This window comes from Pezoporus wallicus, unplaced genomic scaffold (genome assembly GCF_028554395.1).
Source record: "Pezoporus wallicus isolate ANWC-B61680 ecotype Strahan unplaced genomic scaffold, APGP_CSIRO_Pwel_v1 contig_7892, whole genome shotgun sequence".
Lineage (NCBI taxonomy): Eukaryota > Metazoa > Chordata > Aves > Psittaciformes > Psittacidae > Pezoporus > Pezoporus wallicus.
The window spans coordinates 745,976-770,572 of NW_026641897.1; the positions used below are offsets into that span (position 1 = coordinate 745,976).

A 24,597-nucleotide genomic window follows, 5' to 3' on the forward strand; every position below is an offset into this window, starting at 1 on the left:
CAGGTGGGCTCCTGGTTAAAGCCCTGAAGCCGGGAACTCGCCACACTGGTGTGAATGGGGGATTCCTGCCTTCTCCCTGCCTGGCCCAGTTCTTTGTGGCATTTGGCCAGGGAGTGCAGGCAGCATTCAGCAAGCACCTCCAGCCTTGGACTGCTGTGCTTCTCTGCATAGCCTGTCCTCGAGAGGGTTTTCTGAGCTGCTGTCTCTCCAACTTGGGCCCTGGGAACAGGCGTAGCTCCCATGGGATCTGCTGGGCAGAAACCATGGCTGCTGGTGAAGCACTACAGTTGGCAAATTACTCATGATGTGGAAGATGGGTTCCCACAGGGTGCCGGAGCCATGTCAGGGGGAGAGAGCTGATGGAAAAAAAGCAACAGAGGGTGAGAGGGTGGCAAGCTGAGCTCCCTGTGTGGGTCTATTCCTGGTTGCGTTGCTTGCCCCATCATTATGAGGTTACCAGCAGCTCTCAATAGGGCTGTCTTCCCTCTCAGCCCACACTTTGCCAGTAAAGGGAGTTACTCAGGGAAAAAACCTCCTCTAATTGTAAACCCAACTCCAGAAACAGCTTTAAGCACCCAAAATGGAATAGAAACATCCAAAATGAGGACCCCGAACCCCTGCCCTCTAAAGCTGCTGTGCTCTGGATCATCCAAGCTCTTCAGGCTCCTCGGCATGCCCCCTTTGCAGCCCCCAGCATGCCATGGTCGAGTATTTGCACTTCAGGTACTGCCCCGTCCCTGTTAAACTTCACCCCCCAAAGCACCAGCTGTCTAAAGATGCGAGATCAAATTATCCCATCAGATCCCAGCCAGTGGGAGATAGGCTGGTGAGGAAGTGCCATGAAGCCACAGGCTTTCCCTCATGGGTAGAGACGAAGACCTTTGCTGTGTGTAAGGGAGTGGGGGAGGCTGCAGCGCTGCAGCACAGCCCCACACAGCTGTGCCCGCAGCCCAGCAGCAGGGAGGTTGCTCTGCTAAAAATGGCCTGTTCCCTCTGCAGCTGCGGTGCTTCCCACCGCCGCTTTTCAGCCGCCTCTGTACGGGAGCTGTGCTGGGGAGGGGGGCGAGAGGCAACGTGAGGAACCGTGTGTGGAGCAGGCTGAGCTCCTCACCTGAAACACCACTGTGCTTTAGGAAGACCCTGCTCGTGCAAGGAGGAGCGGGTTCCTGGGGTGGGTGAGATGGGGAAAGTGCTGTTGGCCTGTGCTGGGGAAGGAGCTGGCAAGGAACCATGACTGATGGGGCTGTGCCTCTCCTGGGCAGCCTTTGCCCCTTGGCCAGGCTCAAGCCAGAGAAGACGCTCTCTTCTTTCCACTTGCTGCTTTCAGCTGCTTGGTGCATTGGTCCTTGCCCAGGTTCAGGGGGCAGAGAAATAGGGAAGGCTGTCCTGCTGCCCTCCCTGTGTCAGCCTGGGCTAGCCCCATTACCAGGGTAGGATGCTGCCTCCTCAACAGACCTGGCTGGCAGGCTGTGCCTGGGGACTGAGGCTCCTGTGCAAGCGTGCAGCACAGCTGGCTGGCTAATTTTAGTGCTCCAGGAGCACGCGCATTTCCTAAGGGCAGCAGGGGAGGGGAAGGGCTGGCAGGCTTCACAGGAGCTTCCCAAAGCTTGGGGCAGGACCTAGGTGGCTGCAGGGGACACAAGGCCACCATCCCCTGTGACTCTGGGGACAGCAACAAGAATAGACCCACAGGGAGCCCGGGCATTACCTTCATATCTGGCTGCTGGGAGACCCAAGACAAACACAGCACAATGCCTGAGAGCGAGCGGCAGCTTGAGTCAGACGATAACTTTATCTGCTACTAGATAATAAGTGTAAACAATCCCAGTTTTGTGCAGGAGAAACGAAAACACTCGAAAGCTTGTGCTTTCACAGCTGAGCTCCACGTCCCCCTCACTGGCTGTGCTTTGCTGTGTCCTACACAGCACTCCAGTGAGCTAAGGCAGTGATGCCTTACCAGCGATGCTCCTTCCCTCTGGCTCTGACACCTCCCCTGAAGATTTGTACCCTGCAGGCAGGGCTGCCCGGCTCTCCAGTTCAGGTGTCTTCCCACTGGGGCAGGGAGCTATGCTGGAGATACAAGAACCCATGCCCAAAGATGCCTATGTCTGCAGGCTTGGACCCAAACCCCTGTGGCCAAATGAAGGCAGCTGCCCATGCAGTAAGGAAGGAGGCAAAGCAGGATGTCCTGGAGATGGTGATACTTTGATTAGCTCTTGAGATATTGCTCTTCTCTTGTCAGTGTGATTTTAGCCTAGGCCCCCTGGGATTTCACTCACTCTTGTTGGTTGTCTGTTGTATTTGAGGTGTGGATTTGATTTTTACATGATTGATCACTTTATGGAGCCTTAGCTCTTCCCCACCTTCCTTACTGGTTTAGCTTAACCTTGTGCTTTCCTGGCTGGCAGAAATGCAGTATGTCCAAATGAGACCCCATTTCTCCCCAGTGCTGATGAGTGATTGCAGGAGTGAGCCAAATCTGTGCTGTCTTCCAGCCTAGGAGCCCAGAGCATTTCACAGATGTTAATGAATTAAGGCTGACAATGCAGTCGGGTCCCCGGGGGAGGAAGGTAGGATGGGCCCCCACCTTCCAGCTTAGAGGCACAACAGTGGGGCTCAGACGCTCGGAGTGCTGGGTAAGTGAATATAATGTGGGAAGAAAGCCCCAGCTCCCACCTCTGAGCTATAATCATGGAAGCGCTTGCTCAGTCGGATCCCCTGGGCTATGGCTTTTTTGTTTTCCCTCTTTCCCCTAGGAATAATATGCTCCCTGCTCCTGTGGCTCCAGGGGCAGCCCATGTGCCAGGCACCCATGCTCCCTCCCTCACAAGTTTTGCCCCGTGATCACTACACCAAGCAGTTAGGACAGAGTGGAAAATTTCCCCTTCTCCACTGGCCATGTCTCTTACTCAGTCAAGCCTAACTAAATTACGCATCGATCCTCATGCCTTCTGCAAGGATGCCCAGCCTTTTGCTTCTTCACAGTGAGAGCTGCCTGGAGCATCTGTGTCCTGCCCTTAACCAGCTGGGTGTCTCCAGCCACTCATTTTCTAGCCTGAGCAGAAGGGACAGGCAGGAGGGTTAAGTGTGGGATGGGCACTAGAGATTGAAGGTCTGATCATACCTCCACTGGGCCTCTCTCCTACCAGCTCAGCCCTTGGAGGTCCCTGGTGTGGGCTGGGCTGCGGTAGCAGCTCTAAGCCTGCCCAGCTGGCACAGAGTGGAGGTGCTGCCCGGCCTCTGGAGCACAGAAGATGTCACCACGGCTGTCCCCCAGCCCCATGGACCCAGGAGGGTCCATCCCCCTGCTCCCACTCTCCGTGCTGGAGCGGAAGCAGGGCAGGGACGGGCAGCTGGTGCACCGGGGGCAGCTCAGGCACCTCGTGTGGCATCAGCGCCGGGGATGGTGTCGCCCCGGGCGGGATGCTGGCCGCTATCTCCGCCGCTCGGCTCGGCTCTGCCGGGCGCCGCGGGTCGCCATTGGCTGCGGCGGGCGGGGCGGGGCGGGCTCCGCCTCTGTCGGGCAGCAGTCGCCGAGCCCTGCCCGGCCCGGCCCGGCTTCAACAGGCGGCGGTGGTGGCGACGCGGGCCGCGGCAAGCAGGGCAGGGCAGGGCAGGGCCGCCGGGCACCGCCACTTTCCCCGCTGCCGGCGGCAGGATGATCGGCGTCAACAGCATCAATAGCAGCGCGGGGCGCATGCGGTCCCGTTCCATGTGCTCGGTGCGCTACGGGCGCAACTACCGCGGCGTGGAGACCTTTTGCTACGGCTGGCCCCAGCGCTCCCGCACCCTCAAGCCGGTGCTCTACACCGACCTGGTGGTCAGCCGCCTCCAGAGCCGCCGCAAGAAGAAGCCGGTAAGTGGCGGGCCGGGGGAGAGGGGGGCGCCGCGAGGGGATGCGCAGCGCCCTGCGCCCCGGCGGGGACACGGGCGGATGGATGGGCAGACGGACAGACACGCCCGGACAGCCGCCGGCCCGCCCGCTGCACGAGCCTCAGCCCTGGCGTGGATGTAGCGAGCGGCGAGCCCCGTCTCCCTCCCCTGTCCGCTCTCTGCGGACCAGGGTGCCCATCAGCCACCCCTCCGGCCGGGGGTCCAGCCCTGCCATTCCCCCCATATCCCACCCCAAGCATGAGGGTAGCGGGAGCGCGGCGAGACCTGGGTGACATTGCGCCGCTCGCCGTGGTTTGACAGCAGCGCTAGCTGAAAAACATCGCTGCGAAAAGAATCCAGGACAGAGCCGTACCGCTGGGACCAGCCCTCCGGCTTAGCATAAGTGACAAGCTCTGCGGGCTCCCTGCCAAGGGCTGCGCTGAGCCGGGGCAGATCCGCACCCGCTGGGGCGGCGGGGAGAGCCGCAGGCAGGGCGGAGGGGCAGCGCGGCAGCACAGGCTCCCTGCCGAGCGGAGCTGGAGAGGAAGGAGTGGCTGCCTGGACAAAAAAGGGCTTTTTACTGCCAAGTGCTTGCTCGCTGTGAGCCGGTATCCGTTTTGGAGGTGCTATGCTAGTGTGCAATGGTCCTAGGTGGGGAGAAGGAAACAGGCTTTTCTCTGGGCACGTCCTACCTCGGTCGGGTGTCCGTCTCCAGTGTAACAGAGAGAGAAGAGTCATCGCCTGCCCCCCTGTTGCAGGCAGGCTGGGGCAAAGCGGGCAGGGGGATCCCAGCATCGCCTGGGCAGCCCCCGTGGTCCAAACCAGCCCAGTGGGGCCATCAGGGCCATGCCAAGCAGCGATGCTGTCATAGCGCAGTACGGTCTGGGGGCAGCATTAAGTTGTGACGCACTCGGATGGAAACATGCGGTTGGGAGATGCTTGGTTGTTGCTTCCCGCGCTGTGGGGCTGTGCTGGGAGGGATGGAGGGATTTACTGCCCCTGGGGTAGTAGTTGGCTGAGCAAGGAATGTTTTAAAAAATGTTTGTGCAGCTTATGATGTTGCTGAGGCAGGGATGGGTAGCCGTCTCCCGCTTCTTGCTGTTGCCTGCAGCAGGGTGGAAAGTGACACAGGACATTGTTCCTGTGACAGCCCATCCTACAGTGAAAAAAGTCTGTCCCCAGGACAGCTCTGCTCAGTGTGCACTCAGGAGCCTCTCTGCAGTGGAGGGGGACATGATGTGCGCAGCAGGGTTGGTGCGTGCCAGGTGATGAGTTGTTCTTGAGAATGGGTTGTGCATGCTGGGCAGCAGAGGTGCAGATGGGGCTGCCAGGGTGAATTAGGGACCTGACACAGGTATGTTCTGTCTGACATACAGCCCTGATCTGACCATGCCATTCATATCTGCGCAGCTGTGGGGGTCTGGGTGCCTGGGGGACCTGACAGAGCTTTGTGACTGGGTGTAGAGAAAGATCTTTTGCTGATGAAAAGTTGGGGAAAGCCAATAATTGAGCTCTCATCTTGAAATGCTGCCAGTCATGGAAAGAGGGAGAATGACTGCAGGGAGGATGCTTGGGGTCTGTGAAGTCTGTCTAGCAGAATGTCACAGAGCCATGGCTGGTTACAGGGCCAACACAGGAGGAAGGGGAACCTTGACCTGCACAGGGCATCTTGCAGTGCTGAGAGCTGGGCACTGTGTTGCTTAATGCAGGAACCAGCAGAATGGAAAAGGGACCTGTCTATCCATAACAGTTTTGATACATAAAAGGTGCACCCCAGAAAGGGTTAAAACTCTCTGTCAGATGCCTAAATTCCTGCCTTAACCCTCCTCTGCTACTTAAGTGCTGGACTACAGCCCTCCATGCAGCCTGTACCAAGGCTGCATTCAGGCTAGCTTGCTGCCCAGCTCCCCAGACCCAGTTTTGATCTGCTCTGAGCAGAGGGGCTGAAGGGGAATGTCTTCCACCTTCCCACTTGTGCAGGACTGCCATAAGCAGGACTGGTGCTAAGGCTGGAGCATCAGAACCATCTGCCTCTTGCCCAGTGCAGCCCCCCACTCTTCCTGGAAACATTTACTGGAGTAGGATGTTTGCTAGAGGACTCAGGGACGTCCTCTCAGCCTGCTTTTAGGAGGAAGGGCACCAAAGAGAGATGTTGTTGATTCAGTGACAAATCCCACTGGGACAGTATATTCCTAGGTCTCTTCAGTGTTGCGCATGTCTAGGACAGAGCTGGCTGGCTGTCCCGGCATGCTGCAGCAGTGAGCTCATGACCCAGCCATGACAAAAAAAAAAGCAACCCAGCCATACTTGGGGTCAGCCACACTGGCATGAAGCCAGCACCCTACTTCCTCTTGGGTGATTGCAAGTTCAGAGGTGCCAAGAGGTGCTGTCCTTTTGGCTCAGGGGGAGTGAATCCATGGAGCAAACACAGCCTGGAGAGAGGGACCTGCTGAGGGATGAAACTGGTGACCCTACTCTCTGCTGACGTGGTTGTGTTAGGCTTCAGGAGCCTGCACTGCCTGTGGTTCCCCAGCAGAAACAGTCAGTGCACTGAAGAACCCAGAGTTTAGTGGACTGATGGACAGCGGTACTACCCTGGAATCAGAAAAGCAGGATAGACTTTGTGGCTGAGTCCAACAGCTTTGTTCCTGAGACAGGTGTTGGCTGGGGGTGGCATTTAGCCAAGCAGAGTCTTGGCAGGATATAAGTGTAAACGTAAAGCTCTGCATTGCCCTCTCACAATCCCCTCAGTCCCCCTATTTGCCTCTCGCTGTCCCACTGTACCGGAGCTGAGCAGCCTGTGCTCCCCGTCTCTGAGGTGGGAGTACTTAGCAGCTCCTGCCCACAGTGGGCTTGTGTGATGCTGTCAGGGCTTGCAGCAGGGCAGCTCCAGCCTTTTGAAGCCACAAAGCAGTTCAGCCTTTGAAGTGTTCGCTGGCCATCCCAGGGCCAGGTTTTTGTAGCAAGGTGCTCTGCCGGGCTGTTCTCCGGCACTGTGCCATCCAGAATTATTCTCTGAGCATCTTCTGACATCAGCTCATTCACTTGGTGTTTAGCAGCACCTGCCTGCAAGCCCTATGGTAGGGCTGAGGACCATGGTCCCTTCCAGTGCAGCACCTCACCTTGCCCTCCAAAATCCCTGTTCAGCTGGCTCACATCTCCCTTCCTTGGGGAAAGGGAGCTGATCCCTCTCTGTATCACTACTGAGCCAAGCCACATGTCCTGTTCTGCCTCTCTTTCCGAGGAGCTTTTCTGCTGTTCCCAGTCCCCACTTCTGTGTGCTGGTTTTTCAGCCTTCTTTTTGTGTCTGTTTGTTCTCAGCATCTTTCGGCTGCATTCTTGGCAGTGAGTAAGATCCCTTCTGTTTCCCATGGTGACTCCTTATCATCTACACTGCTCTGAGATGCCTGCTTCTCCCCCTGCTCTGCTCCCAGGTTATGTTCGGCAGGACTCTGGATTGGCTTTTTTTTTTCCTCAGGCTCTTTTCTAGGTCTTTTTGCAGTCCATGCCCCTGCCTGCCCCACTGGCTTCTACCCCCCCCCCCCCCCAGCATTCTGCCCCTCCAGCACCAGGACTGCGTGAATGGGACTGGGGTCTAATCTTCTCTCAGGTGCTGAGGCTGTACCCCTTCTGTAAGCCTCCTGTCTTCCCAGCAGACAACTGAACTCTGCTTCCCACCTGCTAGATCGCGATGATCCCTTTCCTCCTCTGAGGAACAAGAAGAGGAAAGCAAGCTGGTGCTATGCCAGCATCTCCTGACAGGGAAGTGCAGGAGGAGCTGGTCCCCGCTCCGTCCTGGCCTCTGTGCCTCTTGAGGGAGTGATGGATGTCCCTTCCACAGACACTGCTGTGGCCTGTCTGCTGGACGGCTTCCCCATGCCCCTGCATGCCTCCAGTTGTGCTTTCTCAACCACCAGTAAGATCTCTCAGCAGCCTCTGGTCCAGTGATGGATGTTGACAGCTGCCTGAACAGCCTGTACAAGACTCAATTATTTTCCTCCAAGGATGATGCCTTCCAGATCTCACTCCGAAGCCCTTTGCGAGCGCTGTGTTGAAACCCTCTCCAGAGCCTCCCCAGCTGCAGAGCCTTGCTGAGTGCTTCTGGCTTGTGCCCAGCTCAGACCGGACAAACACTTGGGAGTGGGGCCCTGGAGCATCTCATGTGCGCGGGATTACCTTGTTCCTGTGCTGAGATGCAGGCAGCAGTTCCTGCCTTCATGGTGTTTGGATCCTCAGGGAGGGCAGGGTGCTTGGGGGTACAGGGAAGAGGGTAGGGACAGGCCACAGCCACCCCAAGCAGCAGCCGCCCAGCAGTAGGCAAATACCCATCCTGCCTTGATCAGCCACAAGTTCCTCTGAGGGCCTTATGAAAGACAGCATGCTGGTGTCTCTGCAAGTCCAGGGCCAGTGTCATGCTGAAATCTCCTGAAGCCCAAGTGTGCTCCAATGGGAACATTGCATTGCTGCAGAGCACTGGGTGCTGCCATGAGCTGTCTCTGCCAGCCCAGGACATGTAGCTGATTGCAGGGAGGTTGCTGGCTGTGATATGTTGTGGCGTGGAGCTACTAGAGGCCCTGGAGCAGCCTGAAGTCCTGCGAAGCACGATGTGGACAGGCACCATCAAAATGCATCCAGAGGGCTTGCTGTCCTGGGGTCCAGGCCTCCTGAAATCTGTGCGTTGGCCAGCCTGGGACACCTTGGACCAAGGAGAAGTGGTTGTCCCAAGGACTGGAGATGTTTGGTATATCTCGCCATCATGCTGATAATGCTGTGCATCCATCACATGCAGGTAGAGAGGGAGGGGAGGAGGGTGGAGACAGCCAGGGCTGTCCCCAGTGCTGTGCCTGGGCTGTGTGTAGGGTTGCAGGTCCTGTGTTGCCCAGGAGAACGTGTAAGCCTATAGCCCTGAAACAAGGTCAGCCGACTTGCCCAGCCAGGACATGTGGACCAGAACAAAATTACCTGGGGTTGCCTTAACCTCCAGCACCCCTGAGTTTGCCCCTCTATGCCCTGAAGCAACCCCTGGGAGCTTGCACTACTCTCCTGCTGACCGCCTCTTCTTCCCTTTGCAGACGCTGTACGGCTCCATCAAGAATGAGAAGCTGCAGTGGGCCATGTGAGTACCTCTCTGGGAGATGCTGCTGTTCCCTGGCCCGGGGTGAACAGCAGGGCCATCCTGCTGGTGCAGGGGTTTCCTCTCTCCTGCTGTGCTCCCTTCAGAGCATCACCCTGCCCCAAAAGCCTTTATCAGCTGTGATGCTGCAGAGCGAGTGCTCCTGTGAGGACATGGGAAGGACAGGGAGATCGGGATGTTCTGGGGATGCAGGGAATGCACCCTGCCTGCCCTTGGCACCTCCATGGGGACCCCTTCCCTGGCATGTTGCGGGAGGCAGCCCGAGCCCAGCTCCCTACGGCTTTGGCGTCGCTTCTTGGCTCGGCGGCCGTGTCCAGGTTGGCAGCGGCCAGGCTCTGGGGGCCGTGGCTGTGCCGGGGCCCCGCGGGGTGCCCGCACCCTCGCCCACAGCTGCCATCTCCAGCAGCAGGAGCGGCAGCGCCCGCGCTGCGGGGATTAATCAGCCCGGCGGTGCCGCCAGCACTGAGCCAATGCGCTCGGGCTGCTGCCATGGCGACGCCGGCAGATGCTGAGGGGTTTAATTAGCAGCAGCGGGTCTGAGGGAGGGGGAGGCAGCAGCTCTGGGCTCCCACATCTTCCTGCCGGGCGGGGGGAGCAGCACCGATGCAGCCTGCTCGCAGCGCCAAGGGCCATGACCTGGAAGGACAGAGCTGCCTCCTGGTGCCGGGGCTGCCTGTGTCCTGCCCGCACATGCCCCTGTTCCGAGCTGGTGCTGTCTCAGGCCTCCCACCACAGGCTCCCCGCACCCCTTTACTGGTAGCTCTCAGCCCCCATAGTCCAGCTGCTGCCTTGAAGGCATTCAGACCACAGCCTGAGTCTCTCTTGGGGGGTAGGTGTCCTTTCTAGACCCTCACTCATGCCAGCTGGGGACGTGCATGCCCATACACCATGGACCAGGGGGCTATTGTAGTGTCAAGCCCCAGGGTGCTGTTCCACCATGGCCCCTGGCTCGTCATCAGCCCCAGTCCTGTCCAAGAAAGCTCCTTGCTCCCTGGGGCAGGCAGGACCACCCTGAACCTGCAGCAGATGCTGCCATGCCTTGTGTTTTGAGGGGCCAGGCAGCACCACAGCTGACTAGAGGGACAGGACACAGAGGCATGGCTGGTTATGGGATGCTTGCCAATGGTGATGGGAGACTGCTCAGCCTGGTCTGCTGCTCCTGTCCTCCCTTTCAGAAACTGGGCCTACAGGTGGCGGCACTGGCAAATGGGAAGCTTGGTATTTGCTGTCCCTAGCAAGGTAACAAACCCTTTCCCCACCCAAATCTGTGCCTGGCAGAGATGAAGAGGAGCTGAGAAAGTCCCTCTCAGAGCTGGCAGATCCCAACCCGAAGTCCATCAAGCGCATCAGCAGCTGCAGTAACCCCTTTCTGGACTTCTCCCAAGACTCCAGCATTGCCACCTACAAGCATGGTCTGTTAGTGCGCAAGATCCATGCTGATCCTGACTGCAAGAAAAGTAGGTACCTGGGGATCCCATAGGAGGGACTCTGGGTGAGAGGGCACCAGTGGGTTCCAGAAATAATACAGGGAGCAGAGCAGGAGTCACTACATGGTGTCTGACTGTAGCATCATGCCAGCCTGCAGCATCATCTCCCTGTGCCATGGCTGGCTGGCTGTGCTGGACATAATTCAGCCCCCAGCTTGTGGATATTCAAAACCTCTCCGTGCAGTCTTCAGGGCTGGGCAGAGGCTGAGATGGCAGCACAGCCCCTGCATGCAGTGCTGGAAAGGAGTCAGGCAGGGAGGTGGGTTGGGCCCCCCAGGAGATGTACCCTTCCCACAGGACAGCGGGGACAAAGGAAGGTACCCTGTGGTGTGATGAACAAGCTGCACAGTGGGTTGGGCGCTGCCAGGCACGTTCACAGTTTCTACCATAAAATCCCTTCGTAAGACCTGTCCATCTAATGCTGCCTTGATCTGATTAGATGCAGCCTCCCTCCAAAGCCAGCATTACCTGGCAGGTGGCAGCACCTCATCCCCGAGTGGGGAGGCAGTGGTGAGGCTGAGCGTGATCCGGGGGGCAGCGGCTCAGCAGGAGCACAGCGGTGCAGCCCCGGGAGCAGGCAGCAGGCAGCCCCCCTCCAGCAGCACCATCTGCCAGGCCCGCGGCCGGCACAGGCTCAGGTGTGCGGGGACAGTCCTGGCGTGCCACCCTTCCCCGGGGTGGGTGATGTGCGTCGCGGCAGGGCTGGCTGGAGGAGGGTGGGGATGGGGGTGCCTTCCCCCCACCGGGTGCTGGGGCTGATGTATACACTGCTCTCTTCTCCCTGGCAGCACCTCGAGGGAAGCGCGGCTGGAAGTCCTTCCATGCCATCCTGAAGGGGATGATTCTTTACCTGCAGAAGGTAGGTAGCAGCAGGGCTGCCCACATCCATGCCAGGGAAAGGGATCATCCCCAACCCAGGAGGGAGGTCATGGCAGTTCCCACAGCAGCATTGCAGAGCCTGGCCTAAGCAGATTCCACAATGTCTGGTTGAGCTGTTGCTCGGGACCTGGTGGCATCCCTGTTCTGGGGGTGCTCAGGCTCAGCCTGGGCAGTGAAAGCAGCTGCCAGCTGAGGGCCCTGAGTGCAGGGGCTTGTCTGGGGATAGAGGGTCTTTGCCCTGGGCAACGTGTGGTGCTGCAGCTCCAGTTTCATGCAGGCACAAACTTGCCCAGCTGTGGGGCTACGGGGAACAGCCACCATGCTGTGGCCAAACCCATGCACCTGGGCTGTGCAGCCTCTCCGCATGTGTGTAGCATGAGCTGCAGACAGAGCTCACAGCACCTCTGCTGGAGGTGCTTGCCTGCCATTCCTGCAGTGTCACAGAGCTGGCTCATGATGGGGTGCATCCCTAAGCTGGCTCTGAAACACCCTGTGATTCGCAGGAGGAGTATAAGCCAGGGAAGGCTCTGGCAGAAGAGGAGCTGAAGAACGCTATTAGCATCCATCATTCACTTGCCACGCGGGCATCCGACTACAGCAAGCGACCCAATGTGTTCTACCTCAGGACAGCTGACTGGAGGGTCTTCCTCTTCCAAGCACAGTGAGTTCCTCAGGATCACCGGCTGGGCCACACGCTGGGGCGCAGGGGCTCATATGACTGAAGGGGTGGGTGGGATTGACATTGAGGCTACATTGCTCTGTCCTGTCCTGTCCCTTTCTAGAAGGAAAGGGAGTCACTGTCAGCACTGTGCTTTGCTCAGCTCCTCTTCTTCCCACCCTGATGGGCTCATGATGGCCCAAGTCACTGTGGGCAGAGCCCCAGGTGCTGGCTGGCCAAGGGCCAGAACTGAGGAGCACGGATCTTATGCAAGGCAGCTCCCTCTGCCTGTGACATAGATGGTGCCACTTAGAGCTCCTTTGTGCTTTGACCTTTGTTCCCAGGAACCCTGAACAAATGCACTCGTGGATCACACGCATCAATGTGGTGGCAGCCATGTTCTCTGCACCCCCCTTCCCCGCAGCCATTGGCTCCCAGAAGAAGTTTAGTCGCCCGCTGCTGCCCAGCTCCTGCACCAGACTGTCCCAGGTGAGCCATGGGGTGAGGATAGCCAGGAGCATGGGGCAAGCCCCCTGGATCTGCTGGTGGCACTGTCCCCTGCAGAGGGACCCATATGGTGCCCCTTGCCCAGCTGCCTCTCAGCAGGGTGCAGGGCTGAGGGAGCATGGCCATGGAGACACAGAACAAAGGGGTGCTGAGTTTGTTGGGGGTGGCAAGGTCTTGTTCCTGGCAGCAGGGGTGGGAGACGGGCAACGGAGTCAAGCCTTGGAGGAGAACGTGGTCCCACAACACGGCTCGCAGGGTCCTACCGGGACCTTGAGAGGCCGGGGGATTAGCTGGCGCTCGCGTGTGCCAGGGCAGTTATTCATAGAGCAGAAAGGATTAAAAACACCAGCCTAGTTTTAGAGAGGATTAAATTCTTCTGCTTTAAGACTGCAGCCAGCCCCTCCACGAGGCAGGAGCAGATCGCACCCAAGGGCCTGTGCTTTTGCCTGCCCTTAACAAAGGAAAACAAAACAAAACCCAACCCAGGAGCAGAGGCTGAGATCCTGGCTGCACCTAAGAGGGGAAAAACCTGTTCTGGTCCTGGCTGTTCACACTGCCAGAATGGGGGAAGAGCAGAGGGCAGAGGCAGGGCACTGACATGGTGCCACCCTTCCCCAGGAAGAGCAGGTGAAGAGCCACGAGACTAAGTTCAAGACGATGTCAGCAGAGCTGCTGGAGCATCGTTCCTCACTACCTGAGAAGAAGGTGAAGGGCAAGGAGTATGAGGAGTTGAAGCAGAAGGAAGAGTACCTGGAGTTTGAGGTGAGCTGGGAGACGCGCACACACACACATCCCACTACCCTCAGCCCCTCTGTCCCTGTCTGCTTGGCCATCCTGAGTGATGGGACTCTCTCCCCCATCCCCACCTGCTGAATTGCACCATGCCACTGCTATGGTCCAGGACCATGAGCATCCCCCCCACCCTGGAATGCTGGCTGGTGTGGAGGGACCACAAGTATCCCCTCGCTATCCTGGGGTGCTGGCTGAGCTGGCCCAGCTTCCCAACCCCTCTCTCTGCTGCACTGTGCCCCCAGAAATCCCGCTACGGCACCTATGCCATGCTGCTGCGGGCCAAGCTGAAGGCCGGCTCCGAGGACCTAGCAGCGTTTGAGTCCACGCTCTTCGATGCAGCGGGTGGGGAGGATGATGGTCTGAAAAAGTCCCGCTCCAGCCCCTCGCTCAACGTGGAGCCCTCCAGCACGGCCACCAAGGTGAAGCGCAACATCTCAGAGCGCACCAGCCGCCAGCCCCCCTGCCATCCCCAGAAGTCATAAGCGAGGGGCATCGGCCACCTGCGCTGCAGCTCCGTTTCTGCCCCCCGGCACCGGGGTGGAGGCCACGTGCCTGCCAAGATCCTGCATGAGCCGTCCATCTGGGCTGCGTGCTATGCAGGCACCAGCCTTGCAGGGCCTCCGCCAGAGGTGGTGGCAGAGCAGGACAGTCCCTGGTCCTCGCCCGTGGGAGCTGCCCACTCTGTCAACCCCATCAGACTCGTTCCTCCCCCTCCTTGTCCTGTGCGTGGTTGCAGGAGCTCATGCCGATGACAGGGACCAACTGAAACCCACCCACTGGGCTCAATTCTTCAGTGGTTTAAGAAGTCCAAAATGCAGCAAAACAAAGCCAACGGCCGCTTCTCCTCCAGCCCCATTGTGCCATGGGGGGCAGACAGGAGGGGGCCAGCTGTGGCCTCTCCCCTCTCATGGGGCTGGTGGCCAGGGGCATCAGGGCAATGGCACCTGGCCCCCTCCCTGCCACCTCTGCACCCTCCCCGCTTTCTTACAACTTTTGACTGATTTTTGTGATACAGTTTTGCACTTTTTAGTACCAGACTGAGCTGACCACCGGGGAGGGTTTTTTTGGGGGCTACTTTTGATGCTTTTGGGGAACTATTTGAACAAAAAACCAAACAAGCCACAAACCCAGCCATGTCCTGTAGGCACTGCATTCTGGGGGGCAGGAGATTTTTACATGGACTCAGGGGGAGGCCCAGCTCCCCATCCTGCAGCAAGGTGAGCATGGGCTCCTGTGTGTGTTGCTGCCTGCTCCCCAGCCCTGCTTTGGCACCAGCAACCCTTTGGAGATAGCCCTGCAGTTGCCGGCAGCCTTGGGATGGCAGCACCCATTGTTGCACTTGTGGCTGCATGGGAGGCTGATGCTCCCATGCTTCATGACCCGCCCCCCAAACCCTGGCAGCTGGACCAGCCCCATTTGTATCGCCTGGGTGTGAGCATCATACCCGGGGCACACTGGGTAGCAGTGTAAGTAAGTACTCCCATGGGAAGTGACCCCTGACGCCAGGGTTGACTTGAGGGTCCTCACGAGCCAGCTTTCCTTGTCATGATCCTCCTCCAATGCATGGCTGGGGCCAATGCATGCCAGCAAAGCCTGGTCCATAGCACTGTGCAGTCCTCGTGCTGCAACAGCAGTGGTGCAGCCCCTTCCTTGGCCATGGCCTCCCTCCTTGCCAAGGTGAGGGCAGGCTGGGGCAGTCCGCAGCACCCCAGGGGCTGGAGGATGCTTGGCTGGAGCAAGGTGCTGACGGTGCAGCAGGACCGCAGGAGTGCCTGGGGTGTGCGGGGAGGGGTCTGGGGACAGTGGAAGGGCTGCGGGCAGGGGGCTGGCACATAACACACTGTTCTCAGCCACCCAGGACCCGGCTGGTTTCAGCACTGACTTTGCGAATGTGTCAAACTTTTTATTCTGCTCTTTTAATTATATTGAAAAAAAAAAAAAAAAAAAAAGGAAAAAAATATAGAACAAGAAAAAGGAAAAAAATCCACCCTTGCCCCAGGCGGCTCAAGGGGGAGAAAATCCTTTGTACAGCTTCTTCTCTCAGTTACTTCAGTAAAACTTGCTCTTCACTTCTTGTGTGCGCTGTGGTTTCTCCCCTATGTCTGGGGACAGCCCCAGCATGGAGTGATGGTGAGGAGGCAGCCTCCTTGCTGCCAGGGGGTTAGTGCCCATGGGCTCAGGGCCGTGGCTGGAGAGAGGGAGGGCACTGGCTAATGGAAACAGTGTCCCTTTATTCAGAAGAGGGACCATTAAATAAGAGCAGAGAAGGGCAGGAGCCAGCTGTGTCCTGAGCCAGCTGTGTCCTGCCCCCTGAGTCCTGGCAAGTCCATAAGGCACTTGTGTTGGCAGGGCTGGGGGGGGAGCGATGCAGACCCCCAGGTGGATGTAATGGCTGCCGGCCCCTCAGTGCACTTGCGGCTGCTGGCTGTGGGGCAGCTCACCCCCCGGCTTCAGGGCCAGTGTGGGTGCCTGCTCCTCCTCCACCGACTCGCTGCCATAGGCACTGTCTTCCTTCAGCTCTGCAAAGCAAGCCCCAGGTGCTGTCAGCAATGGGGAGTTGGAAGCAGCATGGAACACCCCCCAGCCCTGCATTCCCCTTACCTGTGCTTTGCAACTTCTCCAGTGCCTCAGTTTTGTGGAGCATCCTCACGGCCTTGCGGAGCCCCATGGAGTCCAGCGCCTCCAGCAGGCCCCCCAGGCTGCCCCCCGCCAGCTGCAGAAAGAAGGCAGAGTAGGGCCGGTGGCCATACAGGAGGGACAGAGGCACCCTGGTCAGGCACTGACCTCGTAACTGCGCAGGAGGCTGACACTGGGCGAGGGGGTGTCCTTGTAGGTCTCCACCAGGCTGCAGAGCCCAAGGCGCTTGGCCAGCTCGATCCAATCTGACCCGCTGCAGTCCTGGTTCAGCAGCTGCTCCAGCCCCTGGAGCGCCTCACTGTCCAGCGACAGGACCTTCCCTGTACAGGAGATGTTCCTTCATCACAGGCTGCCCGTCCTCACTGCCAGGCGGGTGCTGCCCCGCCTAGGAACAGTGCTTTTGGGGGGAGAGGGGCCGCTCACCTGGCTGGGGGGCTGTGGGCAGCTCTGCCGTGGGGCTCTGCTGGGAGGCCTGCAGCAGGATCTCCCGCACCTGTGGACAGGCAGAGAGATGTCAGCATCCCCCAACACACCAAACAACCCCCTCTTGCCTTCCCACACCACACCTCTCCCCAGGACATGGAAGGGCACAGGTATCCTTCCAGGAGCATCTCCTTGTCCTCTGTCCCATTTGTGCTTTGGCCCCACAGAAACGCTCCCAGGGGTTTGTCCCACCATGACACACACCTTCTGGCTCCGAGTGAGGTCCAGGGGTGCGTGGCAGCGGCGCAGCCTGTGCCCTGCCTGCCCATGACCCTGCACAGGGGGCTCGGGGTTGGTGCTGTGCTCCACGGCTGGGAGCAGCTCCCCCAGCTCCATGGCCTGCTCCTGCTCCTCGGAGTCGGCGTCTGTGTCGCTGCTGGCCTCTGATGAGGACGGGCTCACGGGCTCATCATTCTCACACAGCACATCTGCCCCTGTGAGGGAAGGATGGACTGAGCCCCCAACAGGGGAGGTCGGCCCAGGGGCCTGCCCTGTGCCTGGGCACCCTGCGGTGCAGGGAGAGGAGGGAGGGCAGCACCTTACCGGCTTTGAGGAGCAGCTTGGTGAGGGTGGGGGAGCCCAGGCCAGCAGCCAGGTGCAGGGGGGTGTTCCCAGCAAAAGTCCTTCTGTTGACATCTGCTCCCAGCTATGGAAGTACAAGGTTCTGAGCACAGGCTGCCAGGGCGCAGTCCCCTGCCACCCATGTCACCCCAAGATCCCAGGGCACCCCCCTCCTTCTGCCAGGGCCCTGCAGGATGCTGCACTTCATCCCTGTCCTACAGCCACCAGCCCCATACCTTCTTCACTAGGTGGGTGGCCATGTTGAGGTTCTCCATCTCCACAGCCAGGTGCAGAGGGGTTCTCCCACCCTGCCTCTCCACGGCATTCACATCCGCTCCCTTCCTGACCAGCAAGTCCAGGCAGGCCAGACTCTTTGCCTTCACAGCCAAGTGCACAGGGAGGAGGCCTGCAACAGGGGCAGAGGCTCAGCAGGTCCCCAGCCGAGCCCACAACAGCACTTCCAGGCTTCTGCCCATCATCTCCAAGCCCCGCTCACCATGGAAATTGGGCAGACGGAGTAGGTAAGGGGCAGCCGAGCCCAGGTGGGCCAGCAGTGTTCTCAGCACCTCCTCATCACCAGTCTGGAGTGCCAAGTGCAGCAGGGAATTGCCGTAGCGGTCCAGCAAGGTGGGGTCAGCATGGGCTTGCAGCAGGAGCTGGACCACCTGGGGCTGCTTGGTGACGACCGCCAGATGCAGTGGTGTCTGTGGAACAGCAGCACCCCTCAGTATCACTCACAAGAGGAGCTGAGTCCTGCACCAAGGTCCTCACCACCATTGCTGCACTGTGCTCAGCCCTGCAGCCTCCCTTCAGTGAGAGCAGAAGCAGGACAGGGTGTTGAAATGGGAGTGAGCCCCAGGTAGAGAACCGGCTGCTCTGGGAAACATGTACCTGCTGCAGGTTGTTGGAGATGTTGATGATATCCAGGCTTGGTATGCTAACAACAACCTCAATCAGCTGCTTGATCACAGCTGTCTGCTCATGGATAATAGCAAGGTGCAAAGGCCTGCAGAGAGAGCAGGATGGCCCCTGGCTCAGCTCCATGCTTCTCCAGGTCCTTCCTGCTACCTCCCACAGCCCCCATAATGGCTCTAATGGCCAACAAGGCTCTAACACTCTCTCCCCAAACCCCTTATGTGCTCACGTGTCTCCGTTCTCATCCTGTGATGCAGCCAGGTGCCTCTGGACTGCCAGCAGCACACGGGGGTCAGCGGTGACAGAGTAGTCAAGCAGGGCATGGGCATTGCGATGGGCCAATGCCAGCATCCACAGCTGGCAGAGCTGGGCTGGGGGGCAAAGCAGGACAAGAACATCACCTCCAGGAGCAGCACCCCCCTCTACCCTCCTGCATCACCCCGGCGCATGGAGGAGAGTGATGTCCCTGACCCATGCCACCTCTCCCGAGCGATGTCCCCCAGCCCTCACTCCACCCCAGCCTCCTCCTACCGTGCTTCTGCAGCTCCTTGCAGTATGTGCTCTCTGCAGGCACCTGCCCGTTGCTACCAGGCCCCTCTGCCTCGGGGCCCTTCATCTGCACACCCCCCTGGTAGCCCCCCACGGGGTGGGGGCCAGGTGAGTAGATGCTGTTGTAAGCCAGCCCCGGGGAGTAGGGGAAGCTGAGGTTCCCGCCTATGGAGCAAGGGGAAGGATAGGTGAAGCCGGAGAGGAGCAGGGAACCCCCAGGGCTGGGCTACAGCCACACAAGCAAGGGAAGGGAAGAGCTGTCCCCACTCACCTCCTCCAGAGCCAAAGCCCCCGGCCCCACCACCAGCACCCCCCATGTGTGAGCCCCCACCAAAGTGCTGGGGAAACTGAGGTAGGACTTTCTTGCGCTTCCTCTCCACTTCTTCTTTATCTGAAGAGAGAGGGGCAGCAGCGTAAGGGGCCGCCCCGGCAGTGGAGGGCACGCTGGCTTGCCCCGGGGGTGCTCACCTTCCACCACGGGGTAGTAGGTGAACTGCTTGGAGTCACTCACGTCCCCTCCCCGCTTCCGCTTCAGCTGCAGGAAGACGGTGACTGGACGGTCGATCTTGGGCTTGTGGTACGGGGGTGTGCGGAAGACAATGGCGTACTGTGGGCAGGACAGACGAACATGGGGTCTTGCTCCTCCCTGGAGCTAGGGATGGGGCTCCTCTACCCCATAGGGCACCCACCTGCCCCGCGGAACGGCAGGACATGCCCCCGCCTTCCCTGTACCTGCTTGTGCACGTCAGTGGGGGAGAAGTCTCCAAAAGCCTGCCAGCCGTTCTCGTCATCCTCATAGAAACGCACCTCAATGTCATCTGGGGAGAGAAGAGGTGCTGGCACCATTCATCTCCCCACCCTGGCCAGGCTCTGGGAACATGGTCCACTGCCCGCTCAAGGGCCCTGGACCTCTCCTGCCATGGCCCCTTTGAAGGCTTCAGCTGTGGGGAATGGCTTTTACCTTTCTGAACTTTATCGCACAGCAAGTAGACCTCATCCCCACCCCGAACGGAGCCTGCTGTCTTATCCATCCGTGAGATTTTCAGGTTGGAAGCTCCTGGGGACTCTGCAGTGCAAGAGGAGGCATTGGGAGCTGCTGTGGCAGACAGAGCACCCCTCATTACCCCATCCTGCCCCATCCCCTCCCCAGCCACGCCCCATGCTCACTGCTGTCATGGATGGGGTCTGAGATGACAGGCTGGAGGGCCAGTGTGAAGTTCCCGCTGCTGTCACGAAGGTAGGCAGTGAAGCGCAACCGCACAATGCTCAGGTCCATCACCTTCTTCAGCTCCTTTGCCTCCAGCTCAATCTCACGCAGCTCTGCTTCTGCCAGAGCAGGGGAAGATGCCCTCAGGCTTAAGCAAGGGGATAGGGCTCTATGTCCCCCCCAGCCCCATGCTAAGCCCAGCTGTCACTCCCAGGTGCTGAGTCCCACTGACTGCCCTTACCAGTCAGCATATGGCTCCTGTTGCGCATTTTCTGCTGCTTCAGCTTTTCCTTCATGATCTCCATCATATTCTTCTTGGTGACATGGAGCACTCCCAGGTTGCTGAACCTGGAGAAAAAGAGGGATTTCGCTGGGATCTGGAAGCGCCAGGGCTGGCGCACACAGGCTCCCACAGCCAGGAAGGAGCTGAGAGAAGCACAGAGTAACTGCTGCTTGGGCAGCAGGGGATCAGTGTGTGCAGGGCATAAGAGAAGCAACCACAGAGGAGAGGAAAGGAGCCCAGGAAAGAGGTGTGCGGTGAACTCTGGGTTCCCACACGTGACAAGTCCAAAGAGGAGCACCAGGAAGGCTGGGCGCCAAAGGGATGCAAAAAGGACAAGGCTGTCAGCAGCCAGGGCTAGATTTCTAAGAGCAACTGCAGCAGCTACTGAATAACCCTGTGATGCAGACTGGCCACAGCAAAACTGGGGAGCTGCAACCCCAAGGACAGAACCCCACAGCAAGCCGCACATGCTGGACCCAGGGCTCTGCAAAATGCCCAGGGAACAGAGTTGCACTGATGGCCTTGTCTAAACCTACTCCTGTCCCTATCCAGCAAAACCCAACTCTATGCACTAAACCCCTTCTTCTCCCCAGCAGCAAGCTGCGACCAGTCCCAAAACCAACCCTCATAGGCAAGAGGCTATCCCGGGTCTCCCTCAGACGTACTGAGCTGTCATGTCCTTGGGTCCCACGATCGCGACGCAGTTGCCGGCCTCATTGCACTGCTTGCCCACCAGGCTGTGGGCATGCACACGGGGAGGGTCGCTGTGTGTCACCAGGTCCACCTCAATCCGGGCCATCCCCGTGTAGTTGCAGATCTGCAGGGAGAAAGAAGATGCGAGTCAGGTACAGTACCCCAGGAGCCTGCAGAACTCTGCAAACCCCTCTCTGCTACTTATCAGCAGGGCCACCACTCCTCCTGCTGCAGCCCTCCCATACCTCCAGTGCCATAAGAAACAAAGAGCTTAATATACATTTCCTGTCCTCCCTTCAAGGCACTCTCCCGGTGCCTGTGAACACCAAATGAAGATGCTGCCCTGTCCCCTCCCCAGGGCAGTGCTCACCTTGACAGTGGGATAGGTCTTGCGCCCCTTCTCACTGGATGCTCCCGGCAGCCCTCCATGGGAAGGGCCCTCACAGCCATACCGAAAACGGAACCCCCGCTGCAGAGGCAAAGAGGAGGTCAGCCAAGGGTGGCCTACAAGAGCAAGGGGAGACAGCTACACCTGCCCTTGCTTGGGTGACGTCCTTACCTGCTTTGGCTGCTCGATGATGACAATGTAGGGACCTTCCACTACAGGACAGAGAAGAGGCACCAGTGATAAATACATGACAACCCAAGTACATGCTCCCAGTAAGGATGCTGGAGGTATGGGGATGGTGTGGAAGGTTAGGTGACCCCTGTCTCTCCCAGGGGAGTCCTCAGAGCCCCCAGCCCCTGTGCTGTCATAGTCCAGCCGGGAGTAGCAGGCAGAGCAGCAGGAAGAGGAGGGAAAGGCCAGAGGATGCTCTGGCACTTGGGGAGCACCTGAAGACCTGTCACAGCCCAACCTCAAGTCCCTGGTAGACTGAGCAGCAGGAAGAGACCCCATTCCGCTGGCACAGGGCAGGGATTCCCAGCCAGCCCACAGTGGGGCCAGCAGGGACACAGCCCGTGGTGTTGCTGGGAACTAGGAGACGTGACTCAGCCTGCTGGGAAATCCCTCTGCAGCTGGGGACCCCCGGGAGGGCACAGATAAAGGGGCCCTTACCTGTCTCCATCAGGGGCTCCTTCTGCTCCATCATGTGGGAGCCGAAACTGAAGTCATCATAGTCAATCCCATCCAGGCACTGGGTGGCAAGAGGGAAGATATGTGAGATGAGTGTGCCAGGGCTGGAAATCCCAACCATCCTAGGGGGCAGGTATGGACCCCCATCTCCTACCCTGGAGGGGGGAGAGTCTGTCACAGACTCCCACTGCCCACCTTGGGGAGATGGGGGAGGCAGGCACAGCTCTCCCGTCTCCCCCGGAGAAGAGGGGTGGGCAGGTGCCAACCCCTCATTGCCTACCCTTGGGGCCACCAGCAGACCTCCTTTGCCCAGCCTGGGGACAGACACAGACGCCGCACCTCCCACGGCAGTGGCACCTGCAGACCCCCCCTTGCCCACCCCGGGGCACGCACAGTCGCCCGCCTCCCACCGCACTCGCGGGGTCGGGCACTGCTCCAGCTCAGCCCCGATGCCGGGACCAGGCAGAGCCACCCCGCCCCGGTCGGTCCGCACCGTACTCACTGGCTGGAAGTGCTCGTCCATGTCTGCGCGGGACCGGCCGCCGGCCTGCGGGGAGAGCGCGGGGTGAGCGGGGACCGGCGGCGGCAGGAAGGCACCGCCGCTCCGGAAAGTCCCTAGAAACCCCGCCGAGCCGGGAAATGACGGGACCGCGCGTCACCGCCCCGCCCCGCACGGCCGCGGCCCGGGCACGGCTCGGCTCGACACGGGGGCACGGCCGTTCCTGCGCCCGCCGGGGGCGGTGAGACCGGCCGCTCCTCGCCGCCCGGGAGCTTTGGGCTCCGGGCGGGCTGGAAACCCCGGTGCCCGCCCGCCGCGCCGGAGGTCCCAAGTTTCCGCCCGCCGTCCCCAGCCGCCTGCCACGCTTCGGGCACCAGTCCCGCTCACAAGCCGTTGCGCCGATCCCACCAAGACCTGTAGTGCAACGCAGCTGAAACGACCCGGACTGCGGCATAAAAACCTGGCAGCTGCCCCGGGGGCCTCCCGGGTCCCTGTATCGCATCATCTCACCTCCGGCACAGGGATGTCTCCTCCAAGCTGACCTGGCACCAAACAGGAGAGGCTGCCCCAAAGCCAGCCGTCCTGCCCCCTGGCCAGGGAAAGCTCTCCAGGGCTCCGCAGACCAAAGTCAGCCCCTTGCCAGGCACCCAGAGGGGTCCTTTCCCGCTCCCCCAGTTTCCACTTACGCAGCAGCCCCTGCATCCTTCCCGCGCCAGTAGCCTCAGAGAGGCATTTGCCGTTGGTGTTCCCATTCCTTCTTTCCCGCTAGGAAGCATCTGGTTTCAAAGCAGGAGCGGCAGCTCCAGAGCCCCCCGTGGGAGCATCTCCCGCCACCCAGCGCTGCGCGCTCCCGCCGACACTGGCAAGGCACTGCCAGCAGCGGGGCCCCTTCCCGATACCCACAGCACCCTCCTACTCACCGGGGAGGAAGAGGCAGGCCTCAGCAACCCATCCAGCCCCAGCATCGCGGCGGGGACTGCCAGATACCACAGACAGGGGTCCCGCTGGGGTCAAGGTCTGCCTGGCTGTGGGAAATCACCAGAGACTTCTAGCAAAGGGGCAGGATCAGAGCAGAGCCCCCAGGCACGTTTTCTTGATCCACATTTCTTCTCGCTAAGTGATGGAAAGAGACAACAAAAAAAAAAAAAGAGAAAACCCCAAACTTATCCAACTCTGCAGTGCCCTCATACCATGAATTTCTGAATCAGTGGTTGCTACAGGTCCCACTCAGGGGATTTTGGGTGTGTGGGAGAAGAGGGGAAGGAAGGGGATTGTTCAATCCGTGCGTGACTCATATTCTTCAGAAGCTGAAAAGAGCCTTTTCAAGAAGATTTTCCAGCCACTCAAGTCCTCCAAAGGGGCTGCCCTGCAGCCCCAGGCCTGAGGTTTTCCGCGGCTGGCTTGCCATCTGAGCCCAGCCAAGCTCCAGGATGCATCCCAGCCTGCCTGCCAAATGCAGCCCAGACAGCGGTGCAGACTGGGACATGGGATCAGAGGGACCTGCAGGTGCAGCAGGGGTGCAGATCCAGCACTGCAAAATGAGGCGGGACATTCCTCCTGCAGTTCTACAGGGGCTTCCGAAAGCCTGGGAGCAGGGGACACAAGCCCACTGGCCTGTGGGAAGCAGCACGGACAGCCTGCTGTCAGGATCCCACAGGACATCCCGCCTGGGCAGCCTCAGCGTGCACCACCAGCCAGTCACCTCATCTGCTGGCACAGATTTCCCAGAGAGGTGAAGGAGGGGACAAACATCCTACCTCAGTGCGCTGGGAAAGCTACCTCAAACCCTACCCACTGAGCCTGGCTGGGGGAACACAGGACCAAAGATGCTGGAGAAGAGACTGTGCCCCTTGAACAGAACAGCAGCCCTTCTCCAGTGCCATCAGCCTCATGCCCTCTAGAGGGGTTTTCACAGCTCACTCATGGCTGCCCTGAACACTTCCACTTGTTGTAGCAAACAGCATGACTAAGGAACGCCACGGGTTCACATCTGCGTCTCCCCAGCTCCGGCTCACCCAGTACATGTTAGAGGAAGCCCACCTTGCTCGTCAAGCAGAGCTGGAACGTCATCACCTGCTTCCTTGTTCCTGGAAGAGTAACCTTAGGCAACCTCAGACTTACTCTCAAGGTAAGTCCTGCCTCCTGTGCCAAGTAGTCATGCCCTTCAGGCCCCCAGGACCCTAGGTTTCCCATAGGAGTACAGCACACTTGGCTTTTATCCCCCACACACCCCAGAAGAGGACCCATCTTCCCCTCCTGCCATCAGTAGCATCCCATGCTCCATGGTACCCAGCGCATCTGGCCTCTACCCTGGGCTTGTACACACACTGCAGCCCTGCTTTGCTGGGCTAATTCCTCCCTATCT

The 24,597-nt window shown here is 59.5% G+C and overlaps 2 protein-coding genes across 4 annotated transcripts in view; one reads left to right on the plus strand and one right to left on the minus strand.

Annotated features, from left to right (window-relative positions):
- Window positions 1-14,135, plus strand: part of PSD (pleckstrin and Sec7 domain containing) — a 46,301-nt gene extending 32,166 nt beyond the window's left edge. For both annotated transcript variants that reach the window (XM_057425682.1, XM_057425683.1), the window contains exons 12-18: window positions 8,946-8,989; window positions 10,286-10,464; window positions 11,283-11,353; window positions 11,877-12,034; window positions 12,376-12,520; window positions 13,157-13,300; window positions 13,573-14,135. In XM_057425682.1, the coding sequence (XP_057281665.1) occupies window positions 8,946-8,989; window positions 10,286-10,464; window positions 11,283-11,353; window positions 11,877-12,034; window positions 12,376-12,520; window positions 13,157-13,300; window positions 13,573-13,812 (981 nt within the window). In that variant the 3' untranslated portion in view covers window positions 13,813-14,135. The remainder of the gene's footprint in view (window positions 1-8,945; window positions 8,990-10,285; window positions 10,465-11,282; window positions 11,354-11,876; window positions 12,035-12,375; window positions 12,521-13,156; window positions 13,301-13,572) is intronic.
- A 1,406-nt stretch (window positions 14,136-15,541) lies between these two features.
- Window positions 15,542-23,715, minus strand: NFKB2 (nuclear factor kappa B subunit 2). Of its 2 annotated transcripts, none has more exons than XM_057425686.1 (23): window positions 23,153-23,715; window positions 22,236-22,280; window positions 21,716-21,794; window positions 21,218-21,258; window positions 21,029-21,127; window positions 20,631-20,782; window positions 19,924-20,030; window positions 19,643-19,801; window positions 19,437-19,541; window positions 19,208-19,293; window positions 18,944-19,082; window positions 18,747-18,866; window positions 18,458-18,640; window positions 18,156-18,297; window positions 17,903-18,017; window positions 17,508-17,715; window positions 17,248-17,417; window positions 16,994-17,096; window positions 16,655-16,884; window positions 16,391-16,460; window positions 16,115-16,287; window positions 15,932-16,043; window positions 15,542-15,849 (listed from the first exon to the last, which is right to left on the minus strand). In XM_057425686.1, exons 1-23 carry the CDS (start codon window positions 23,195-23,197, stop codon window positions 15,734-15,736), a joined length of 2,799 nt encoding a protein of 932 aa, XP_057281669.1. In that variant the 5' UTR covers window positions 23,198-23,715; the 3' UTR covers window positions 15,542-15,733. The 2 variants fall into 2 exon arrangements, with proteins under 2 accessions (XP_057281669.1, XP_057281667.1); XM_057425684.1 differs by lacking the exon at window positions 23,153-23,715 and adding an exon at window positions 22,919-23,131.
- Window positions 23,716-24,597: the final 882 nt, after the last annotated feature.